Source organism: Pelodiscus sinensis, chromosome 23, assembly GCF_052426305.1.
Source record: "Pelodiscus sinensis isolate ZL-2025 chromosome 23, ASM5242630v1, whole genome shotgun sequence".
Classification (NCBI taxonomy): domain Eukaryota; kingdom Metazoa; phylum Chordata; order Testudines; family Trionychidae; genus Pelodiscus; species Pelodiscus sinensis.
In genome coordinates this window covers 239,429-257,500 of record NC_143074.1, presented here as the reverse complement: position 1 = coordinate 257,500, position 18,072 = coordinate 239,429, and the positions used below count along the sequence as shown (strand labels likewise).

Below are 18,072 nucleotides of genomic sequence, written 5' to 3'. Positions count from 1 at the left end.
CTGCCTGTCTGTCTATCAGTCTGTCTGTCCGTCCGTCCGTCTGTCTGTCCCCTAAGTGTGGGCAGTGTCCGCTTGCCCTAACTGGGTTAAACCAGCAATAGCACTTTCTAGACTAACAAAACACGTCGCTGGTCTCATGAGCTTTCCTGGGCCCCGCCCGCTGCTTCAGGTGACCAGAGTGGGACTGTTTTGCAAAGCACGAAAAGGGAGGGACATGACACTGGGAATGGCCACTAGGGACAGCTGCAGCACAACGAGAGTAGCTAGCAGGACTGGCCACCAAGCCACATAGGGAGACCCTGCCCCACTCCAAACCTGGAACTGGCCCCACACTACAGGCTGGGGGGGCTGCTGGAGGAGGGGGCAGCCCCTGAAACCTCCCCCCCCCCAAAAGCCTGCAAGCTGAGCCTGCAGGATTTGGGAGGGGACCAACTGGAGTCCCCCCACACAGGCCTTGTGGCCTGCAGACCACAAGGGACCGCTGGAGGGAGGTAGTTGGAGGATGGAAGCCCCTGGAGCATGGCTCCTCCCAGATAGGCTGTAAGGGGGGAACAGCTGGAGGGAGCACAGCTGCTGGAGCCTGGCCCCTCCCCCAGACAGCCTGCAGGGGGAGTGCACTGAAAGAGGAAGCTGCCTGCAGATCCTCAGAACCACACCCCCCACCACCACCTCCAGACAGTCTGCAAGCTGCTGAGGGGGTCATTGGACGGAGGGCTGCCTCTGGAGCCTGCCTGCACCCCCCAACAGCTTGCAGGTCATGGGGGAGGGTCTACTGGAGGCTGTGGTCAACCTCCAGAGCCTCCCCTCCTCTCCTCTCCTCCCCCAACAGCCTGCAGGCCATGGGGAAGGCATTGAAGGCCTCGGTTAGCCCACGGAGCCTGGCCAGCCCTATGGAGCAACCCCCCAAACAGGCTGCGGGGGGGGGGGGCTAGAAGGATTCCAGTCAGCAAAAAAAGTCCAGTTAACTTACGGTTTATGTGAGTGCTTAAGTGCTTTTCTGGGACTAAGCCCAGTTTATAGCTTTGCTAGGTGTGAGCCCCTTTCCCCCAAGCAGGCTCTCTGGTTTGCAGCTCACTTGTTATCTGTAGGAGGGCTTCCTGGCCTTCCCCCAGCATGCAGCAGGAGGCTCGCTTTAGGACAGCCCCCAACTCCACAGGCAATGCAGCTTAGGCTTTCCCTTCACACAGACCAAAGTACAGGGAGGTGCATTATGGGATGTTACCTTTGGCATGCTGAGCCCTGAAACATAGCAGGACTGGGAGAGCTTCCTAGATATTCAGGGACTCCTGGACTGTATGGCTGTTCCCAGGGGGGAGGTATAGCTTGAGGAGGTGGGGGGAGGCTTTGGTAACACAGTCCCTGCTATGTAAACAGCCTAGAGATTCGCTTCTGGTAATTTCCAGTAAGATCAGCCAAGTGGTTAATAACCAACCAGCCCAGCACTCCCCTCCCCTCCCCTGAGGCCCCACCAACCACAGCCAGGTTCACCAAGGGACTTAGACCGTCCTGGAGAGAGACCATGGCATCCACGGCATCTATCCTGCTGTTCATGCTCCTGGCTTGGCTTGCTCATGGGCAGAGACAAAGGAGGCCCCCAACCCCTGAGAGCCCCTTTGAGAAGATCAAGCTACAGAAGAACTTTGACTTCCAGCAGGTGAGGGAGGGTCTAGGGACTGCTGGGCATCCCAGCTGTCTAGGGGTTCCTACGGCTGCTGACCTGCTCTGTAACTGACCAGGCAGATCTCTGGGTTTGACTTGGTGCTCAGCCCCAGGAGAAGTGCTTGAGTAATGGCTACTGTCTTGATCAACATCCCAGAATAGAACCAGGGACTTGCAAGGATCTGAGGGGGCCTCAGCAGAGCTCCGTGGAGCCAAATGTTGCTGAACACGCAATAGTCTGCAGGGTCTCACTTTAGTAGCCTCCGTAGAGATACTAAGGAGTCAGGAGGCGACAGGAGGCAGTGGGGTCTGAGGTTGCTGTTTGTGGCATGGCCATCCCCTAGAGAACCTCAGCCAGGCACCTAGCCTCCAGCACTCTTGCTTGATCCAGCATGGTATTTCCCAGGCTGGCAGTTGGGTGCATGCGTTGCTGAGGACAGACAGAGAAGGGAGTGAGGAAAGGCAGTGCTTTCCACTGCCCCAATTTCTGACTCTCACCAGGTAACCTACTGTAGTCACTGGCCAGTTCCTGTGTGATTGCTGAAGTGCCTAGAAAGCTCCCACTGGGAGATGCTATAGATTTGGGTCCAGATCCCGCCTCCTGCAGCTTAGGGCTGGAGATCTATGGATGGGGAGAGGGAATCCAAGTCTCCACAAGTTGCCCTGTAGCCATGTGATGTCCTTATGCAGGGCGCTAGCAAGAAGAAGTCAGTCCACATTACGTGTCCCCCACCCCCATGAAGCTTTGCAGGGAATGCAGGGTGGTTGCCCCACTGAACACTTTGGCAAAGTTGCCACCCCCTGTCTTGGTTCTGCTGGTGCTCAGGCTTGCGGTGGAGGAAGGAAGCCAGTGGAAGGGGCAAAGTTTGAGTCTGTTCTTAATTATTTGGGGGTTGCTTTTCTTTTCGGTAAAGCATGACATGGCCCATTTGAGCTTTAAAGCCTGTCCAGACTAGATCATCATGGGGCCTTGGATTTGGCACCTTGGAGCCCATGAATTAGACAGAACCATGTGCCTAAAACCCACGGCAATCTCCTCTTGCAGCTCAGCAGATAGACTGTCTCCACTCCTATAATCAGGCCCTTGGATGCCTTTGGACTCCATGAATCTGCCCACGGGGATCCTACTTCAGGATTGAGTCCGTTGCAATTATTATTGAATTGTTGTAGGGTGGCAGAGTTTGGACAAGCATTCCCAGAGTTCATGGGCCTTTGCAGGGGACTCAGAGGGGTGCCGCACTCTCCGTCTATGGTGCTGTCTCTTTCCTGCTTGGCCCTTTATCAGCCACAGGGCAGTGTTTGTTTTGGCCTCTTGCCACATTCATTCATGTACTCCCCATTTGGCCCCAACATTCTGACCCACACAGCAACTGGCCCCACACAGTGTCACATGGAGCACGGTCCATCTGAGGGGCATGGGGAGATGAGAAGCACCAAGTGGTAGTTTGGAAAAGTATTTTTTCTTTGATTCTAAAGACAGATGAGACTTGTTAAAAGAACCATGGTTAACTCCCCCAGCTCTTGATCCATGCTTGGATGCACTGGCTCTTTCCTTTTCTCTCCCTTTTTTCTTCCCTTTCCTTTCTCCTCCCACCCCCTTTCCCTTATTTATTCTTGGATCTGAACTTTCTATACTCCGGTCATCTGAAGCAGTGGGCTGTACCCACGAAAGCTCATGATCCCATCTACATGTTTTGTCAGTCTTTAAGGTACCACTAGACTATTCATCCCATGGGAGGGGAGGCTGGTAGCTAGCCGAGGCTCTGTGAGCATTGAGGGCAGACACAATGAATCCTGATACATGGCTGGCTTTGTACAGTGGCAATCAAGGTTGTGCTCTCAATACCCAGATGGCACTAGCCTGGGCAGCATGTTGCAGACTCTGTTGCAGTGGCCTAGGCAGGGCTGCATTATGACTTTCGTGGGCCCTAGGCACTTTTGCCTTCATGGGCCCCTTTCTCCATTAAAAAAAAATATTAAAAATTATTTTTGATATAGCTTTAAATACTTCAACATTTTTTTTTTTCTGTTTTAGGCAAAATTTAATAGATTTTCGTGGGCCCTAAAAGTTTCATTGTTTTCTGATGTGAGAAAAAAATTAAAACATTTTCTTCTACTCTAAAAGTTCATTTTTTCCCTTCTGATTTTAAAAGAAATTAAAACATTTTTGTGGGCCCCTAATAGTATCGTGGGCCCTAGGCACTGTGCCTACTGGATAAGTCGGCCCTGGGCTTAGGTGTGATCAGCCCCCTTTGTGCCAGGAGCTGCATGGACACACAGTGAGAGCCAGTCCCTGCCCCTAAGGTCTTACAGTTCGACCTTAGGTGGCTCCAGCCTCTGTCACTGCAGTGCCCCTGTGCCTCACCTGGGAGAATCTCTGCACACATGGCTCAGCCAGGACTTCGGTGCTTCAAGCTGCTGCTTCACCAAGTGCCTCCCACTGGAGCTGTCTGTACAGCATCTAGCACGGTGTGGGCCCCAAAGCCATGCTAATTAGGCCTGTTTTACCATGCAGATTGGCCTCAAACATAGGTTCCCCACTTTCTTTGCTGTGCCCTCTTTTTCCATGGGAGTCACAAAACAGCCCATCCCGGGAAGAAAGTGACTCCCCAAGGGGAGTGGGCATCTCACACTCAGGGCTGCAGCAGGACTTGGCTGTCTCTTCCCTGGAGTGATGCAGAGTAGCCTGTGGCTCCTCCCCTGCCCTCTCCCTGCACAAAGTCTCTTGCTCCCACAGACTGTGGAGGATTAAACTACATGGCTACGTCTACACTGGCATGATTTTCCAGAAATGCTTTTAACGGAAAAGTTTTCCGTTAAAAGCATTTTCGGAAAAGCGCGTCTAGATTGGCAGGACGCTTTTCTGCCATTTTCGCGATCGGGGCTTTTTTGCGGAAAACAGTTCTGTGCTGTTTACACTGGCCCTCTTGCGCAAATGATTTGTGCAAAAGGGCGTTTGCCCAAACGGGAACAGCACAGTATTTCCGCAAGAACACTGACGATCTTACATGAGATCATCAGTGTTCCTGAGGAAATTCAAGCGGCCAGTGTAGACAGCTGGCAAGCTTTTCCGCAAAAACTTGCCAGTCTAGACACAGCCCATGGGGCCAGGGCCTTTTGGGTGTCGAGGCCAGGCCAGGGCATCAGCCAGGGAGAATGCAAGGAGTCCTGTTGCTGGGGCAGGACTTGGGTGCACCCTACTTCAATTGCTGGGGATTCTCAGGCCTACATGTTCTCCCCACTGCTGCCCTTTCCTGGGCCAAATGCCCAGCTGGCCAGAGCTCTGTGGCCCGAAACCTTATCAGCCTCCCATGCCTGTCTCTATTGTGCCCTGTCAACTTAAGCAATTCTTGTCCCCATTTCCCTGAGACGTGTGATTTCTTTGAGGCAGGGACTGCTTCTCCCTGTGCATGTACAGTTCCTTGCACAATGGAGCCTTGTCTCAGGGAAGGTATTGGGAACTACTGTCATGCAGCTGAATTTAATTTGTTTTGAGAAGTAGAACACGTAGCTGAAATCTCACAAAACATTGGGTTTTTGTTCAGAATCTGGTTGATTCTGTAATTAAAAATTGCAAAAAAAGTCCATTATTTAAAAGGACAGACTCAGAAATTATGGTTCCGTATCCAGCATCATGTCTGTGGCTACGTCTAGACTGGCAGGATTTTCCGCAAATGCTTTTAACAGAAAAGTTTTCCATTAAAAGCATTTGTGGAAGAGAGCGTCTAGATTGGCACGGACACTTTTCCGCAAAAGCACTTTTTGAGGAAAAGCGTCCGTGGCCAATCTAGACGTGATTTTGCACAAAAAAGCCCCGATCGTCATTTTCGCGATTGGGGCTTTTTTGCGCAAAACAAATCTGAGCTGTCTACACTGGCCCTTTTGCGCAAAAGGGACTTTTGCCCGAATGGGAGCAGCATAGTATTTCCGCAAGAAGCACTGATTTCAGACAGTAGGAAGTCAGTGTTCTTGCAGAAATTCAAGCGGCCAGTGTAGACAGTTGCTTTTGCGGAAGAACTTGCCAGTCTAGACACAGCCTGTGTGTTTTGATGCTAGAAGTGTCAAAACCCAAAAGTTGGGTGCTTGAAAAGAGCCAGGAACAAAACTAGAAATGTTTGCAAATGGCACCCAAAAGAATTCTGCATTTATGCCCAGCTGTGAGCAGCATCCAATCCAGGGATCTTTGTGTAACTCAATTAGAACCAGGGGCGGCCCGTGCCGACAGGCAAACTAGGCAGCCGCCTAGGGCGCCAAGTTGCATGGGGTGCCAAATTCCAAACCCTGCCCCTTCCATTTCCCGTGCCCTTTCCTGGAGCGCGGCTTCCCTGCGGCCAGGAGGGGGGTAAGTCCTGGGAGAGGCAGCGCGTGGGGGGGGAGGGGGTTCCCCTGTGCCGCGAGGGGGGGGTCGGCCCCGGGGGAGGAGGAACGCAGGGGGGGTCAGCCCCGAGGGAGGAGGAATGCGGGGGGGGTCTCCCCTGTGCCGCAGGAGGGAGGGGGTCGGCCCCGGGGGAGGAGGAACGCGGAGGGGTCTCCCCTGTGCCGCAGGAGGGAGGGGGTCGGCCCAGGGGGAGGAGGAATGAGGGGGGGTCGGCCTCGGGGGGGGGTCAGCCCCGGGGGAGGAGGAACGCAGGCGGGGGTTCCCATGTGCCGTGGGGGGTGGGGTCACCCTGGGAGAGGCGCATGCCGGCTTCTCTCTGGGGGGGTGGGATCTTGGGAGGAGGCGGGTGCAGGGGACTCTCTCCCCCCACTGGCACCCTGTTCCCTCTCCCCAGCCCCCAGCCCCCAGCCCCAGAACTCCATGCCCAGCCCCTCGGCCACCAGCCCCAGAACTTCAGCCCCAGCCCCCTAGCCCCCGGGCTCCAGAACTTCAACTCCATCCCCAACCCCTTGGGTCCCAGCCCCCAACCCTCTTGGCCCCCAGCCACAGATCTCCATCCCCAGCCCCTCGGCCCCCAGCCACAGATCTCCATCCCCAGCCCCCCGGCCCCCAGCCACAGATCTCCATCCCCAGCCCCTCGGCCCCCAGCCACAGATCTCCATCCCCAGCCCCCCGGCCCCCAGCCACAGATCTCCATCCCCAGCCCCCCGGCCCCCAGCCACAGATCTCCATCCCCAGCCCCCCGGCCCCCAGCCACAGATCTCCATCCCCAGCCCCCCGGCCCCCAGTCACAGATCTCCATCCCCAGCCCCCCGGCCCCCAGTCACAGATCTCCATCCCCAGCCCCTCGGCCCCCAGCCACAGGTCTCCATCCCCAGCCCCCCGGCCCCCAGCCACAGATCTCCATCCCCAGCCCCCCGGCCCCCAGCCACAGATCTCCATCCCCAGCCCCCCGGCCCCCAGTCACAGATCTCCATCCCCAGCCCCTCGGCCCCCAGCCACAGATCTCCATCCCCAGCCCCCCGGCCCCCAGCCACAGATCTCCATCCCCAGCCCCTCGGCCCCCAGCCACAGATCTCCATCCCCAGCCCCTCGGCCCCCAGCCACAGATCTCCATCCCCAGCCCCCCGGCCCCCAGCCACAGATCTCCATCCCCAGCCCCCCGGCCCCCAGCCACAGATCTCCATCCCCAGCCCCTCGGCCCCCAGCCACAGATCTCCATCCCCAGCCCCTCGGCCCCCAGCCACAGATCTCCATCCCCAGCCCCTCGGCCCCCAGCCACAGATCTCCATCCCCAGCCCCTCGGCCCCCAGCCCAGAACCAAACCCTCAGTCGATACCTGCCCTTGGGGTGGGAGGGCGCCAGTTGCTGGCAGCTAGTCTAGGGCTGCCCCTGATTAGAACGCAGGGAAGTTGGTACTTGCTAAGCCCATGGAGGCAACGCATTCTCCAAAACATGGTGTTCGGGTCTCGCCCTCGGTGGCTCGTGACCAAGAAGCACTCCTGCCACTGTTAGCTGGGGGAGGGATTCCACCACCTAGATGCTGCAGTTCCTGCCTTTGGCTCTTTGGTCCTCACTTCATAACCCAGCAGGAGCCAGAGTTTGCCCTTGCTTTGGGGGGGAGGACAGGGCCAAGGTGACTGCATTGTGCCACTCCTCCCTTCCCCAATAGTTTTCAGGGAAGTGGTTCCTGGTTGGTGTGGCCTCCAGATGTGACTACCTGAGAGAATATAATCACCAGCTGGAAGCAACAGCCATGGCGGTGTCTGCCTCCGACGGGACGTCACTGGCCATCAGCACCTTCCGAAAACTGTAAGTGGCCCGTTGAGGCACACGGGTTGGGCCAGGAGCCCAAGCTGGAATCAGAGCCCCGGTCTCCCATGCTGTGTGTTTGCTGAATCCAGGCAACAGCTCTCAGCCCAGTCTGTAGGACTCTAACCTTAACTCTATCCTTATGACACCTGGGGCTCAGCTCCTGCAGCCCTGTCTCATATGGCCCAACAGGCTAGGCCTGACTCCCCTTGGCAAAAGGCCAACAGCCCAATGGTGCTGATTCCTGTCTCCACGGCACAGGCAGCCCCACTCCAGCTTACAGGCGGTCCCCGAGTTACGCGGATCCGACTTACGTTGGATCCGCACTTACGAACGGGGCTCTCTCGCCCCGGAGCTCACAGGCAGCAGGACCGCCCAGAGGGCAGCGGTCCCGCCACCTCGACCTCCGGGGCAAGAAAAGCTGCTCCGGGTGCCCCTGGTCTGCTGGGGACCGTCTCCAGCAGACCAGGGACACCTGGAGCAAAGCCGGGGAGGCGGAGGGGTCTCGCGCCTCTGAGGCTTTGCTCTGGCAAAGCCGGGGAGGCGCGGGACGCCGCCGCGACTGCGGCTTTGCTCCCGGTGTCCCTGGTCTGCTGGAGACGGTCCCCAGCAGACCAGGGGCACCGGGAGCAAACCTCTGCTCTTGATTGGTACTAACCAACCTGTGGGTCAGAGGATTCTAACACATACACTGTCTTTCTCCCTGCACATGCATAGGGATGGGGTATGCTGGGAGATTAAGCAACAGTACCGCTCCACCAAGGCCCAGGGGCGATTCCTCCTGAGAGGTGAGTGAGGGGCTGGAAAAGGTTAGTGTTGGGTGTGATTGGCGTCTTCCTAGGCAGGATTTTGAAACAACCAAACTAGCAACAAGGCACGTGCTGACTGAGCTTGCATATTTGCCCATTTTAGCATTGCAGGAAATACAGAGGCTGGTGATCCTCCTGGGAAAATTCTGCTTAGCCGGTTGCTTGTCCTTTTAGTCATGTTTGCTCCTACACAGACCCTGGCTGGTGGTCAGGGCATAGCTTGAAGATGGAGAGACCAAGTCATTCTCCTCCCCATATTAATTATCTAATCCCATCAACACAATAGATGAATATCTCACAAACTGTAATGGAAAAGACAAGGTGATAACTTCAGAACGACCACACTGGATCAGACTAATGGCCCATCTAGCCCGGTATTCTGTCTGCTGACAGTGACCAATGCCTGATGCCCTAGAAGGAATCAACAGAAAAATCATTGAGTAACCATCCCCTGTCATCCACCACCAGCTTCTGGCAGTCAGAGGCTTATGGACAGCCAGAGCATGGTTTTGTGTCCCTGACCTCCATGACTAATGGCCACTGATAGCTACATCCTCCATCTGATGGGCTATCCAGACAAGCTTTTGAGTTCCACATAGCTCTTCTCATGAAGCTTGAAAGCTTGTCCCTTCCACCATCAGACATTGGTTCAATAATTTACGCCCCCAATCTACCGCGTCTCTTTCATACCCTGGGACCAACGCAACTGCAACAACTTGTCAACGGCCCTTTGTATATTTCTCCTCAAACACCCTTGGGAGGCAGGGCAGAGTAATTATCCCATTGCACAAACAGACTAAGGACCAGAGTTTTAAAGTCGTTAGGTCCCTATCTTGACATCCAACGTCTGCCCTTGCACAGTACATCCAGCAGAGGGTGGAGCAGGGATTCAGCACTAGGTCTCCTGAGTCCTAGGCACTGAACTCTCCTTTCTCTCCCGGCCAGCTAGCATCATTGCAGTCAGTACAGAGCCTAGTACCATGGGGCCCTGGCCCTGCCCAGTGTCCCTACACTCCCATGAGACCATTCCCTAATTTGCTATTCCATTGCTCTGGCTCCTAGGCCGTGGCAGCAACGTGGATGTATTGGTGGGGGAGACAGACTACAGTAGCTACGCCATCATGTACTACCAGAAGCACCGGAAGATCTCCATCAAGCTTTATGGTGGGTGTGCACGCTTGGGGCCTTGCCATTAGCCACCCTGGGAACTTGCCTCCCCATGGCAAGGCTCTCGGGCATAGTGGGGCAGGCTGTCAGATATCTGGGTCCAGGGAGCTCTAGGGATCCCCATGGGGCTGGTCCCAGACAGTCAGTACCAAGTTTTGTTTGCTTGCAGTTTAGCTTGGGGTGACTTTGCTGGGGTTGAACCTACTGCTCAGCATCCTAGCTTGTGTCCTAGAGCACTTTCTCCAGGCTACTCCCTCCCAGCTCAGTTCTATAGCCATAGGATCCAGAACCAGTGCTGTTTGTGCTTTGGCTGCTCCCCATACCTCAGGTGGCACTTTGCTGGGGGTAGGCTTTACTGTAGGGGAGTGTGAGGGCAATGGAGCTTGGGGACTGATACTATTTCATGTGACAGCAATGCTTTCTGGTGACTACAGCCACTATGTAAGGGTCATTTCACAGAGACTACAGCTGGGCTTGAAATGTTTTTCCTGCCTCCCAAACATACCTGAAACATTGAAAATGGTCCCATCCAGAAAAGATAAAAATTGGACAGGACAGTTTTGCTGACTGTGCTTTGTGCCTAGAATTTGCGAGGGGTGCTGACTGAACCATAGCAATGCTTTGATTGGTTGCAGAGGGAGCTCATGGCTCTCACAATCAACATGTGCAGTCAGCATGCATCTCACTTCACATACTCCTTGCTTTAAGTTTGTGTCACTTTAGTAGTACTGGTAGGAAAAAACTGACATAGACAGAAACCAGTAGAATCTGGCAACCCTGCACATGGGCAACAGTAAACACAATGTCTAGCAGGCCACACTCAGAACCCCAATGCAGCCCAGAGGCCGCAGGTTGCTCACCACTGATTTAAAATGTGATAGGTTTTTTTAAGTGTAATTAACTTACATCTGTAAATAAAGTCACTTTGAAACAGAAAACACTGTTTAGGAAATATCAGAATGAAGCATTTCTTCTGATTCAGAATGTTTTCTTTCTGAGTAGAAACATTTATCAAAACTGAACCTTTCCCTGGGAAAATTTGGGTTTCAACAAATTGGCATTTTCTGGTAAGAACTTGACCCATTCGCCAAAGTCCTGGGGACTAACACGAGTCCTGCCATTGGAGTCTCTTTGTTTCACCTTTCCCAAAGGACGCAGTGTCCGGGTCAGTGATGCCATCATGGGAAAATTTGAGCAACGTGTCACAGAGCTGAACATGAGTGAGGACTTCACTTACTACTTCCCCACATATGGTGAGTCCTGGCCATGCCACTGTTCAGGGCTACCGGGATTTTGTCTTCTGCAGCACAGCACATGGGTCATTTTCTGGTAGAAACTAGAGGTTCTGGGTGGGTGAGGTTCTATGGCCTGCAATGAGCAGCGGGTCTGTGAATCTATGAAGATGGGCTTGAGGAACTCAGCACCGTACCAGGATGGTTGTCGCCTGGCCTAGCTATCTGCCAGGGAATCGCTCTCCCAATGCCATTGGCCCAGGGACAATGGTGTTTGTGCCAATGCTTTTGCAGGGAACTCTTAGCTAAGGGCACCGCCCTGCCCCACCCATTTATCCTGTCTTGCTAAAGCAGCTTATTTTAGCTTGGTCCCCTGCAGCTTGGGAGTCCTCAAAGCCCAGAAACACCCTGTAAACCATCATTTATTACTGGAGTTCCTCAAAACCCCAGTGAGGGTTGGGGCTCCATTGTGCTGGGACTTGGGCAAACAGAAATTTGCCAGATAATTATCATAAAAAGAATCTTATGATACTATGCTCAAAGCAAGACCAACCCCAGCTAATTCATCCCTGCCTGGGCTTTGTCAAGCCAGGCCTTAAAAACCTCAAAGGTTGTCTGAAGATTCCGCCACCTCCCTAGGCAGCCCATTCCAGTGCTTCACCATCCTCTTTGTCAAATAGTTTTTTCTAATATCCAACTGTGGGGGGTCAGTGGGGTGCGATCACCCCCTACCGGGTTGGTAGGGGGTTCAGCAAACCCCTTCGTCCTACTCCCCCCGTTTTTCCCGGATCCCCGGCTGGAGTTCTTGGTCGTACATCCTGGCTGGTGGGTGCGATCACTCCCTCCCTGCAGGGCCGGGGGGGGGGGGGGGGTGTCAGCAAACCCAGTGCTGATGTCCCGTCATAGTGGAAAAGGAGGGGGCACGCGCCCCAAGTCTTGCCCCTCGGAGGGGCGATGCCTTGGCTGGCCCTGCCGTCCGGCCGCCGCTGTTCGCACGTCGGAGGATGGTGGAATTGCTGCCAATAGGTGTCACTTGTGATCCCCAGCTGATCCAAGATGGCCTCTTTCACCTTGCAATACTGTAACGCGTCTTGGGCCGCCAACCCCCGATAAGCCATCTGCGCAGGACCCATTAGGTAGGGCACCAGTAGGGTGGCCCAGTGGCTCTCCGGCCAGCGGGCCGTGGTGGCCACCCTCTCATATGTGGTCAGGTAAGCCTCGGGGTCATCACCTGGTCCCATTTTGGTCAACCTCAACGGGAGGGAGCCGAGACCTCACTTGCCCTCCTCTCCCTCCGGTATGGGGGCTGTCCCGCCGCCCCCGGGGCGGGCCAACTGTAGCCACTTCTCGTGCTGAGTTGCCAGTTCTTGGATCAGCAAGTGCTGCTGGTCCTGAAATTGGATGGATAGTTGCTGCAGCATCTCGGCCTGCTGCTGTTGTTGCTGCCACTGGGTTTCTCCCACCCAGTCCAACAGTTGCTTCAGATCCATTGTTTCCTCGTTCGGGGTCCTTTCCGTAGGTGTAAATCGTCCTTATAATCAGGTTCCGGCTTAGGGAACCGGTACCCGAATTCTCCACCACGTGTGGGGGGTCAGTGAGGTGCAATCACCCCTACCGGGCGGGTAGGAGGGTTCAGCGAACCCCTTCGTCCTACTCCCCCCCCTTTTTCCCAGCTCCCCGGCTAGAGTTCTCGGTCGTACGTCCCGGCTGGTGGGTGCGATCACTCCCTCCCCGCAGGGCCAGAGACGGGGGGTGTCAGCGAACCCGGTGCTGATGTCCCACCTTAGTGGAAAAGGAGGGGGCACGCGCCCCAAGTCTTGCCCCTCAGAGGGGCGATGCCTTGGCTGGCCCTGCCGTCCGGCTGCCGCTGTTCGCACGTCGGAGGGCAGTCAGGTTCGAAAAGGGGTTGGGTGCCAACGGGGGGTGCGGGAGAGGGACCCGGACCCGCCCTCTCTCCGGGGCCCAGCCCGGGGCCCTAAGTGCAGGGGCTCGCTGTCGCCCCTGCACAGCAGAGGGGGGATGTTTCCTCCCGTAACTTGTCTGCCCAAGGACGCCAGAAGGCTCCCGCCCGGGGCTGCTTCCTCCCTTCCCCTTGCCCCTCGAGCACCCCCGCCGTCTCGCCCGACCTACCGCAGTTCTGGGGTCCGGGTTCGGGGTTGTTCTGCCCAAGCCCCATGGGGCTGTCTGTTGCCGCGGGTCCGGTCCCGGCCGAGTCGCTCCCTCCGTGGGTGTCGAGCCCTGTCCCAGTCATCCTCTGACCTGGGACTAACCGACCGCCGGCTGCCACCAGTAGCTCCCTGCCGGCGCAGGCGTGGAGGCCGGGTCTGGCCCCGCCGCCATTCTCCTACAGCCCCGCGGCGCAGGGGGGTTCTGCCCGTGACTAGCTCTCCTCCCGGCAGTTCGGACCGTTCGGCATGCGGGTCGCTGACGGCCCGTCACACCAACCTTGACCTCCGCCGCTGCAACTTGAGACTTTTAATTTCACTGAGCAGCAGGGAGTGGTAGGCAGCAGCTGAGAACTCTGTTCCATGCCCACACTTCGCTGGAGCAGGGCCCCTGGGCTGGGAATATTCCTGGAGCATGGGCACAACGGGCTGATGTAACTTACCAGCTCTAACTCTGGACCCTTTCCCTACTCTCCCGTGTATCTACCTCTCCCTCCAGCTTGGTGTCATCTGCAGACTTGTTGAGGGTGCAATCCATCCCCTCATCCAGGTTATTAATGTAGATGTTGAACAAAACCAGCCCCAGGATCAACCTCTGGGGCACTCCACGTGATACAGACTGCCAACTCGACACTGAGCCGTTGATCACTACTCATTGTGCCCAATGATCTCTCCGGCTTTCTATCTACCCGATTGTCCATTCATCCAGGCCACACTTCTTTAACTAGCCAGCAAGAATACCTTAGGAGACTGTATCAAAAGCTTTGCTCAAGTCAAGGTATATGAGAGCTCCCAGTGGAAAGCAGGGCAGGCTCTGCAGCGCACTGTACGGCACTCAGATGGAGTGGGAGGGCACTGGGGAGATCGTTGCTGCTGGTAGGACTGGGGGTCATCTGTGGACAGAGGCAAAAGGAATTTGTTGCATGGCAGCTGGTAGGGGAGCTGGGACACAGGTGTTAGGCCTCGCAAAGCAGAGCCTTCAAGGATCCATGGCCCTGAGCTACCCCGCTCTTTTAGGATGTGCTGGAGGTTTGCTGTGTGGGGGGCATGGTGATTTCTTAGCAGTAACAAGTGGGCCCAGAGGCTTCTAGGCGCAATTGTGAGAGGCAGGGGCTAAGGAGACCTAGCACGTAAGTGCTGGGGTGAGCAGGAAACAGCAGAGTTTGCTCCAGGTTGGGAATTCCAAGAGAGAGGAGCTGCTGAATGTGCCTGAGTTATAAGGGACATATACCCATGGGCTAGGGGCAACTCATTGGCCACCTTGCGTTATGGCATTGACCCCAGGCCCTCTAACATGAAAGCCCAGTGCCCCTCGCAGCTATGGGCCAGATGTAAATGGGTGTTGCTGGTATTCAGTCACTTCCGTGGAGTGGTATCTATTCATATCAGCAAAGGTCATGGGGCATAGACCTGCACTGAGCTTTGGGAACAGTCAGGCGGCATTCTGGACACTGACAAGTGGCCTTTGTTGCAGGATTCTGTGAGTCTGCAGATCAATTTCATCTGCTTGATGGTGAGTTGCAGCCCCCCCCAAGGCCCGTCACTCATCCAGCAGGGCCAGTGCCCCCACTAAGCCTGCAAAGCCTTGTGGGCAGAGTGGGATTGTGCAACTCAGTTTAGCAGGGAGAGATGGGGAGGGATTGGGAAAGTCTCCCCCATGGACAGCAAACTGGTGTCTGAGAGGGCTCTCTGGCTTGGGGGGACGGGGCCAGATGGGAGGGGCTTTCTGGGGTGGAGGTCGGATGGGGGAAAATAGGGTCTATGCTAGGGTGAGGCAGGGCAGGGGCCCCATCCCCCTCTCGTGAATGTTTCAGGATCAGGAGGATTTCTCCAGTCCTGGCCATTGGCTCTGAAGAACAGCCCTGATCTTGTCAGAGGAGAGCTGACTGAAGGGTGGTGGGTGGTGGTCCTTGGCAGGGCCCAGGTGGTGCTTCCCCCCTCAGCTCCTTTCTATCTGCTTTTCAGAAATGAAGATCTAAGTGAAGAGAGAAATGCCAGAGATCCAAGGAGCCAACTAGCCATGTTTGCGGTCAGGCTGAGTGCAGGGGCCTGGCCACGGCTACTGCTAGTGAACTCTGGAGCCCCATTATTCAGCCAGGGCTGGAGATCTCCAGGTGGATACTGAACCAAGGGAATGATGAAGGGGTGGGATTGGGTCTCCCCTGTAGCCCTAACTGTGGTGTTTGTTCACTCCCAGCTCTTGCTTCCCTTCACTCCTCCAGCTCATCTGTCTTCCACATGATATCCCTGCATAGAGGCAGATTAGAGTTTTTTGGGGCCCTCTCTACCCTTTCTGCCTCTGTCTCGGCATCCTCCTCTGTGCTCGTGCTGGAGAGTGGGGGCTTCAACACTCACAGGCAGGATCACCGGGCAGATGCAGTGGGTTGGAATAAAAAGTGCCCATTTTCCATCCTGTTGGCCCAGTGACCAGTTCACCACTACTCCTGCACCTTCCTGTAAGATCCCCTGCCCAGCTGCCCCTCACTGCTCCTGTCCTGCTTCCCTGACCTGATTCAGCACCTGCTCTAGTTGCTGTCCCCAGAGAGGCTGTGCGTTCCCACGCTGAAGCCCTACTCCCCTGACATTGAGGCTACATCTAGACTGCAAGCTTCTTTCGGAAGAAGCTTTTCTGGAAGAGATCTTCCAAAAAAACTTCTTCTGAAAGAGCTCGTCCACACTGCCAAAGTGCATCGAAAAAGTGATCTGCTTTTCCAAAGATAGCGTCTCCACTGAATGGACACTATCTCGCCTTTAAGCTGTGATTACTATGGCTGGAGTGGCCATCAGGGCACCTGTGCTTTTGCCTCTTTCTCTTCTTTCAAAAGAACCCCCTCTTCCCCGTGCACACACGCCTTATTTCAGAAGAGCTCTTTCGCAAAAAGGCTTCTTCCTCATAGAAAGAGGTTTACCAATGTCAGAAAACCCCTCTGTTCTTTTGATTTTTTTTTGAAAGAATGTGATTGCAGTGTGGATGTAAGTGAAGTTTTTCCAAAAAAACTCGGTAGTGTAGACATAGCCTGACACAGTATAGCCAGGCAACCCTTTGGCTTCCACCTCCTGTGTGCTGTCCCTTTCAATTACTCAGGGTCTGGCTATGCCCGTTGTGCTGGACTCGCTGCAGACTAGCATGGAGCAGATGCCCAGCCTGCACTCTCCCTCTGAGATTCAGAATAAATGCTGGCCAGGCTGAGAAGGCCCCTGTGCTCCTTGCAGATGGGAGAATGACACAAGTGTGCCCGGAGGATTGGGCAGGTGGGATCCCCCCTGGACCTCATCCACTTTCAGACCTGTGGTGAGTGTGATTCCTGCTGCCCTGGCAGGGCAATCTTTGCAGGAATGTTGAGTCTTTCAGTGACATTCACCCTGTGGAGCAGGAGGGATGAGCAAGCCCCTCTGCACCTTCCCCGCGCCCCTTTGCCATCATCCCTGAGTTATAGCTTGCCCACTGCTGGATTCCAGTCCCGGATGCTCTCCCACATCTCTGCACACTGTGCCCATCTAGCTCAACCCTTTCTCCTACTTGCCAGACAGCTGGCACCTGTCAACACGAGACAGTCGAATCATGTGACTGTGCTAGTTTGACCCCAAGTCCCAGCATTCCAGAGACTTTCCAAAGGTCTCCCCCAATGCACTGCTAGAAGATTCCCAGATTGTACAGTGCCAAGCCATGGGGTAACACCTCCAGAATGCTGGGTACTGATGCAAGGAGAGATGGGTCAAAGCTGGCTGCATGGCTCTCCTGTTTTTGGATTAGCTAGTCCACAAAAGTCCATATTATCATCCATCTCCCCTCCCCATTAACAAGCCACTGTGAGTCCAGAAGCATGTGCTGAACAGAACCCAAATCTCCTGCCTATTGGTCTTATTTACTCTGTCACAGGACCAGCTATAAGATGGAGGCACTGCAACACGGTTAAACATGCTCCACAGGGAAGATATGACCAGAGCATGTTAGAACCATGTTCCCCAAGTATGCTATTGTTATTTACCAGCACCCCTTTGTGAAAGGGGATTCCCAGACACCTAGAGCTGCCCACACTCTGAGGAGTATACAGAGTGAGAGGACAAATCAGTTTGCTTCACTTCCTACAGAGCTGGCTCTGTAAGAGGGATTGAAAGCCAGACAGGCGAGATCTTGGGTTGAGGAATATAGTTAAAATCTGCTGAGCAAAGCCAAGCCATGTTTGATCTGTGTTTGTTGGGAGCTTGCCCATGTCTATGCAGCCTAGGCTGGGCTGGTTTTGGGCTATGCAAAGTGGTGACTGGCAGGATGATCAGGAGGGAGAGCAGCACTTCTTCTGCTGAGTGGACACAGGGATTGAAAAGACCCTGCATTGAGCGTAAGCCTGTACTTTGCAGAGAGGCTCGGAGGGAGCCGTTCTGTACTTGCCCATGCCCAGCCACTGGGGTTTTGCAATCTTGACTGAAATTCCTAACACATGTTGTTTATCAAGAGAACTTACATAAGACATCCCACGTGACCCTTCCACTGTGTTCTCTGCTCATTGTTCCTGCTGCCCATGTGCCATGCAGTCACGTCCAGCTGGCAGCATTTCCTGAGCATCCCATTGCTCCAGCCCTGGCAGAACAACACGCCAGGGGCCAGTATCCTGCTGGATGCCACTTCCCTGCAACAGCAGGCAGATAACTGCCAGGCACAGAGCACCCATGTCTGTCATCATCCTTTGGAGAGTCAAGATGCTAGTCTGCCCCTTGCACTTTCAGTTGTGGCTTGCTTCATTGTCTGTCCCAAATGTGCGGCATGTTGCTGTGTCCTGCCAAACGGCTGCCATGCTCCTCCCCAGAGGTGGTTGTAATTCGGTGATTCTAATACAAGTACTTTGGGCTCC

The 18,072-nt window shown here is 55.0% G+C and overlaps 1 protein-coding gene across 1 annotated transcript; it reads left to right on the top strand.

Annotated features, from left to right (window-relative positions):
- The first annotated feature begins 1,478 nt into the window (after nt 1–1,478).
- Nucleotides 1,479–18,072, top strand: C8G (complement C8 gamma chain). Its single transcript, XM_075905999.2, has 7 exons — nt 1,479–1,654; nt 7,710–7,849; nt 8,567–8,637; nt 9,721–9,822; nt 10,977–11,078; nt 14,697–14,735; nt 15,188–18,072. Exons 1-7 carry the CDS (start codon nt 1,520–1,522, stop codon nt 15,199–15,201), a joined length of 603 nt encoding a protein of 200 aa, XP_075762114.1. The 5' UTR covers nt 1,479–1,519; the 3' UTR covers nt 15,202–18,072.

Coding starts and splice junctions, on each gene's coding strand:
- C8G (XM_075905999.2), top strand. CDS start 1,520: ATGGCATCCACGGCATCTATCCTGCTGTTCATGCTCCTGGCTTGGCTT. Junction 1,655..7,709: donor AGAACTTTGACTTCCAGCAG/GTGAGGGAGGGT, acceptor CTTCCCCAATAG/TTTTCAGGGAAGTGGTTCCT. Junction 9,823..10,976: donor GATCTCCATCAAGCTTTATG/GTGGGTGTGCAC, acceptor CCTTTCCCAAAG/GACGCAGTGTCCGGGTCAGT.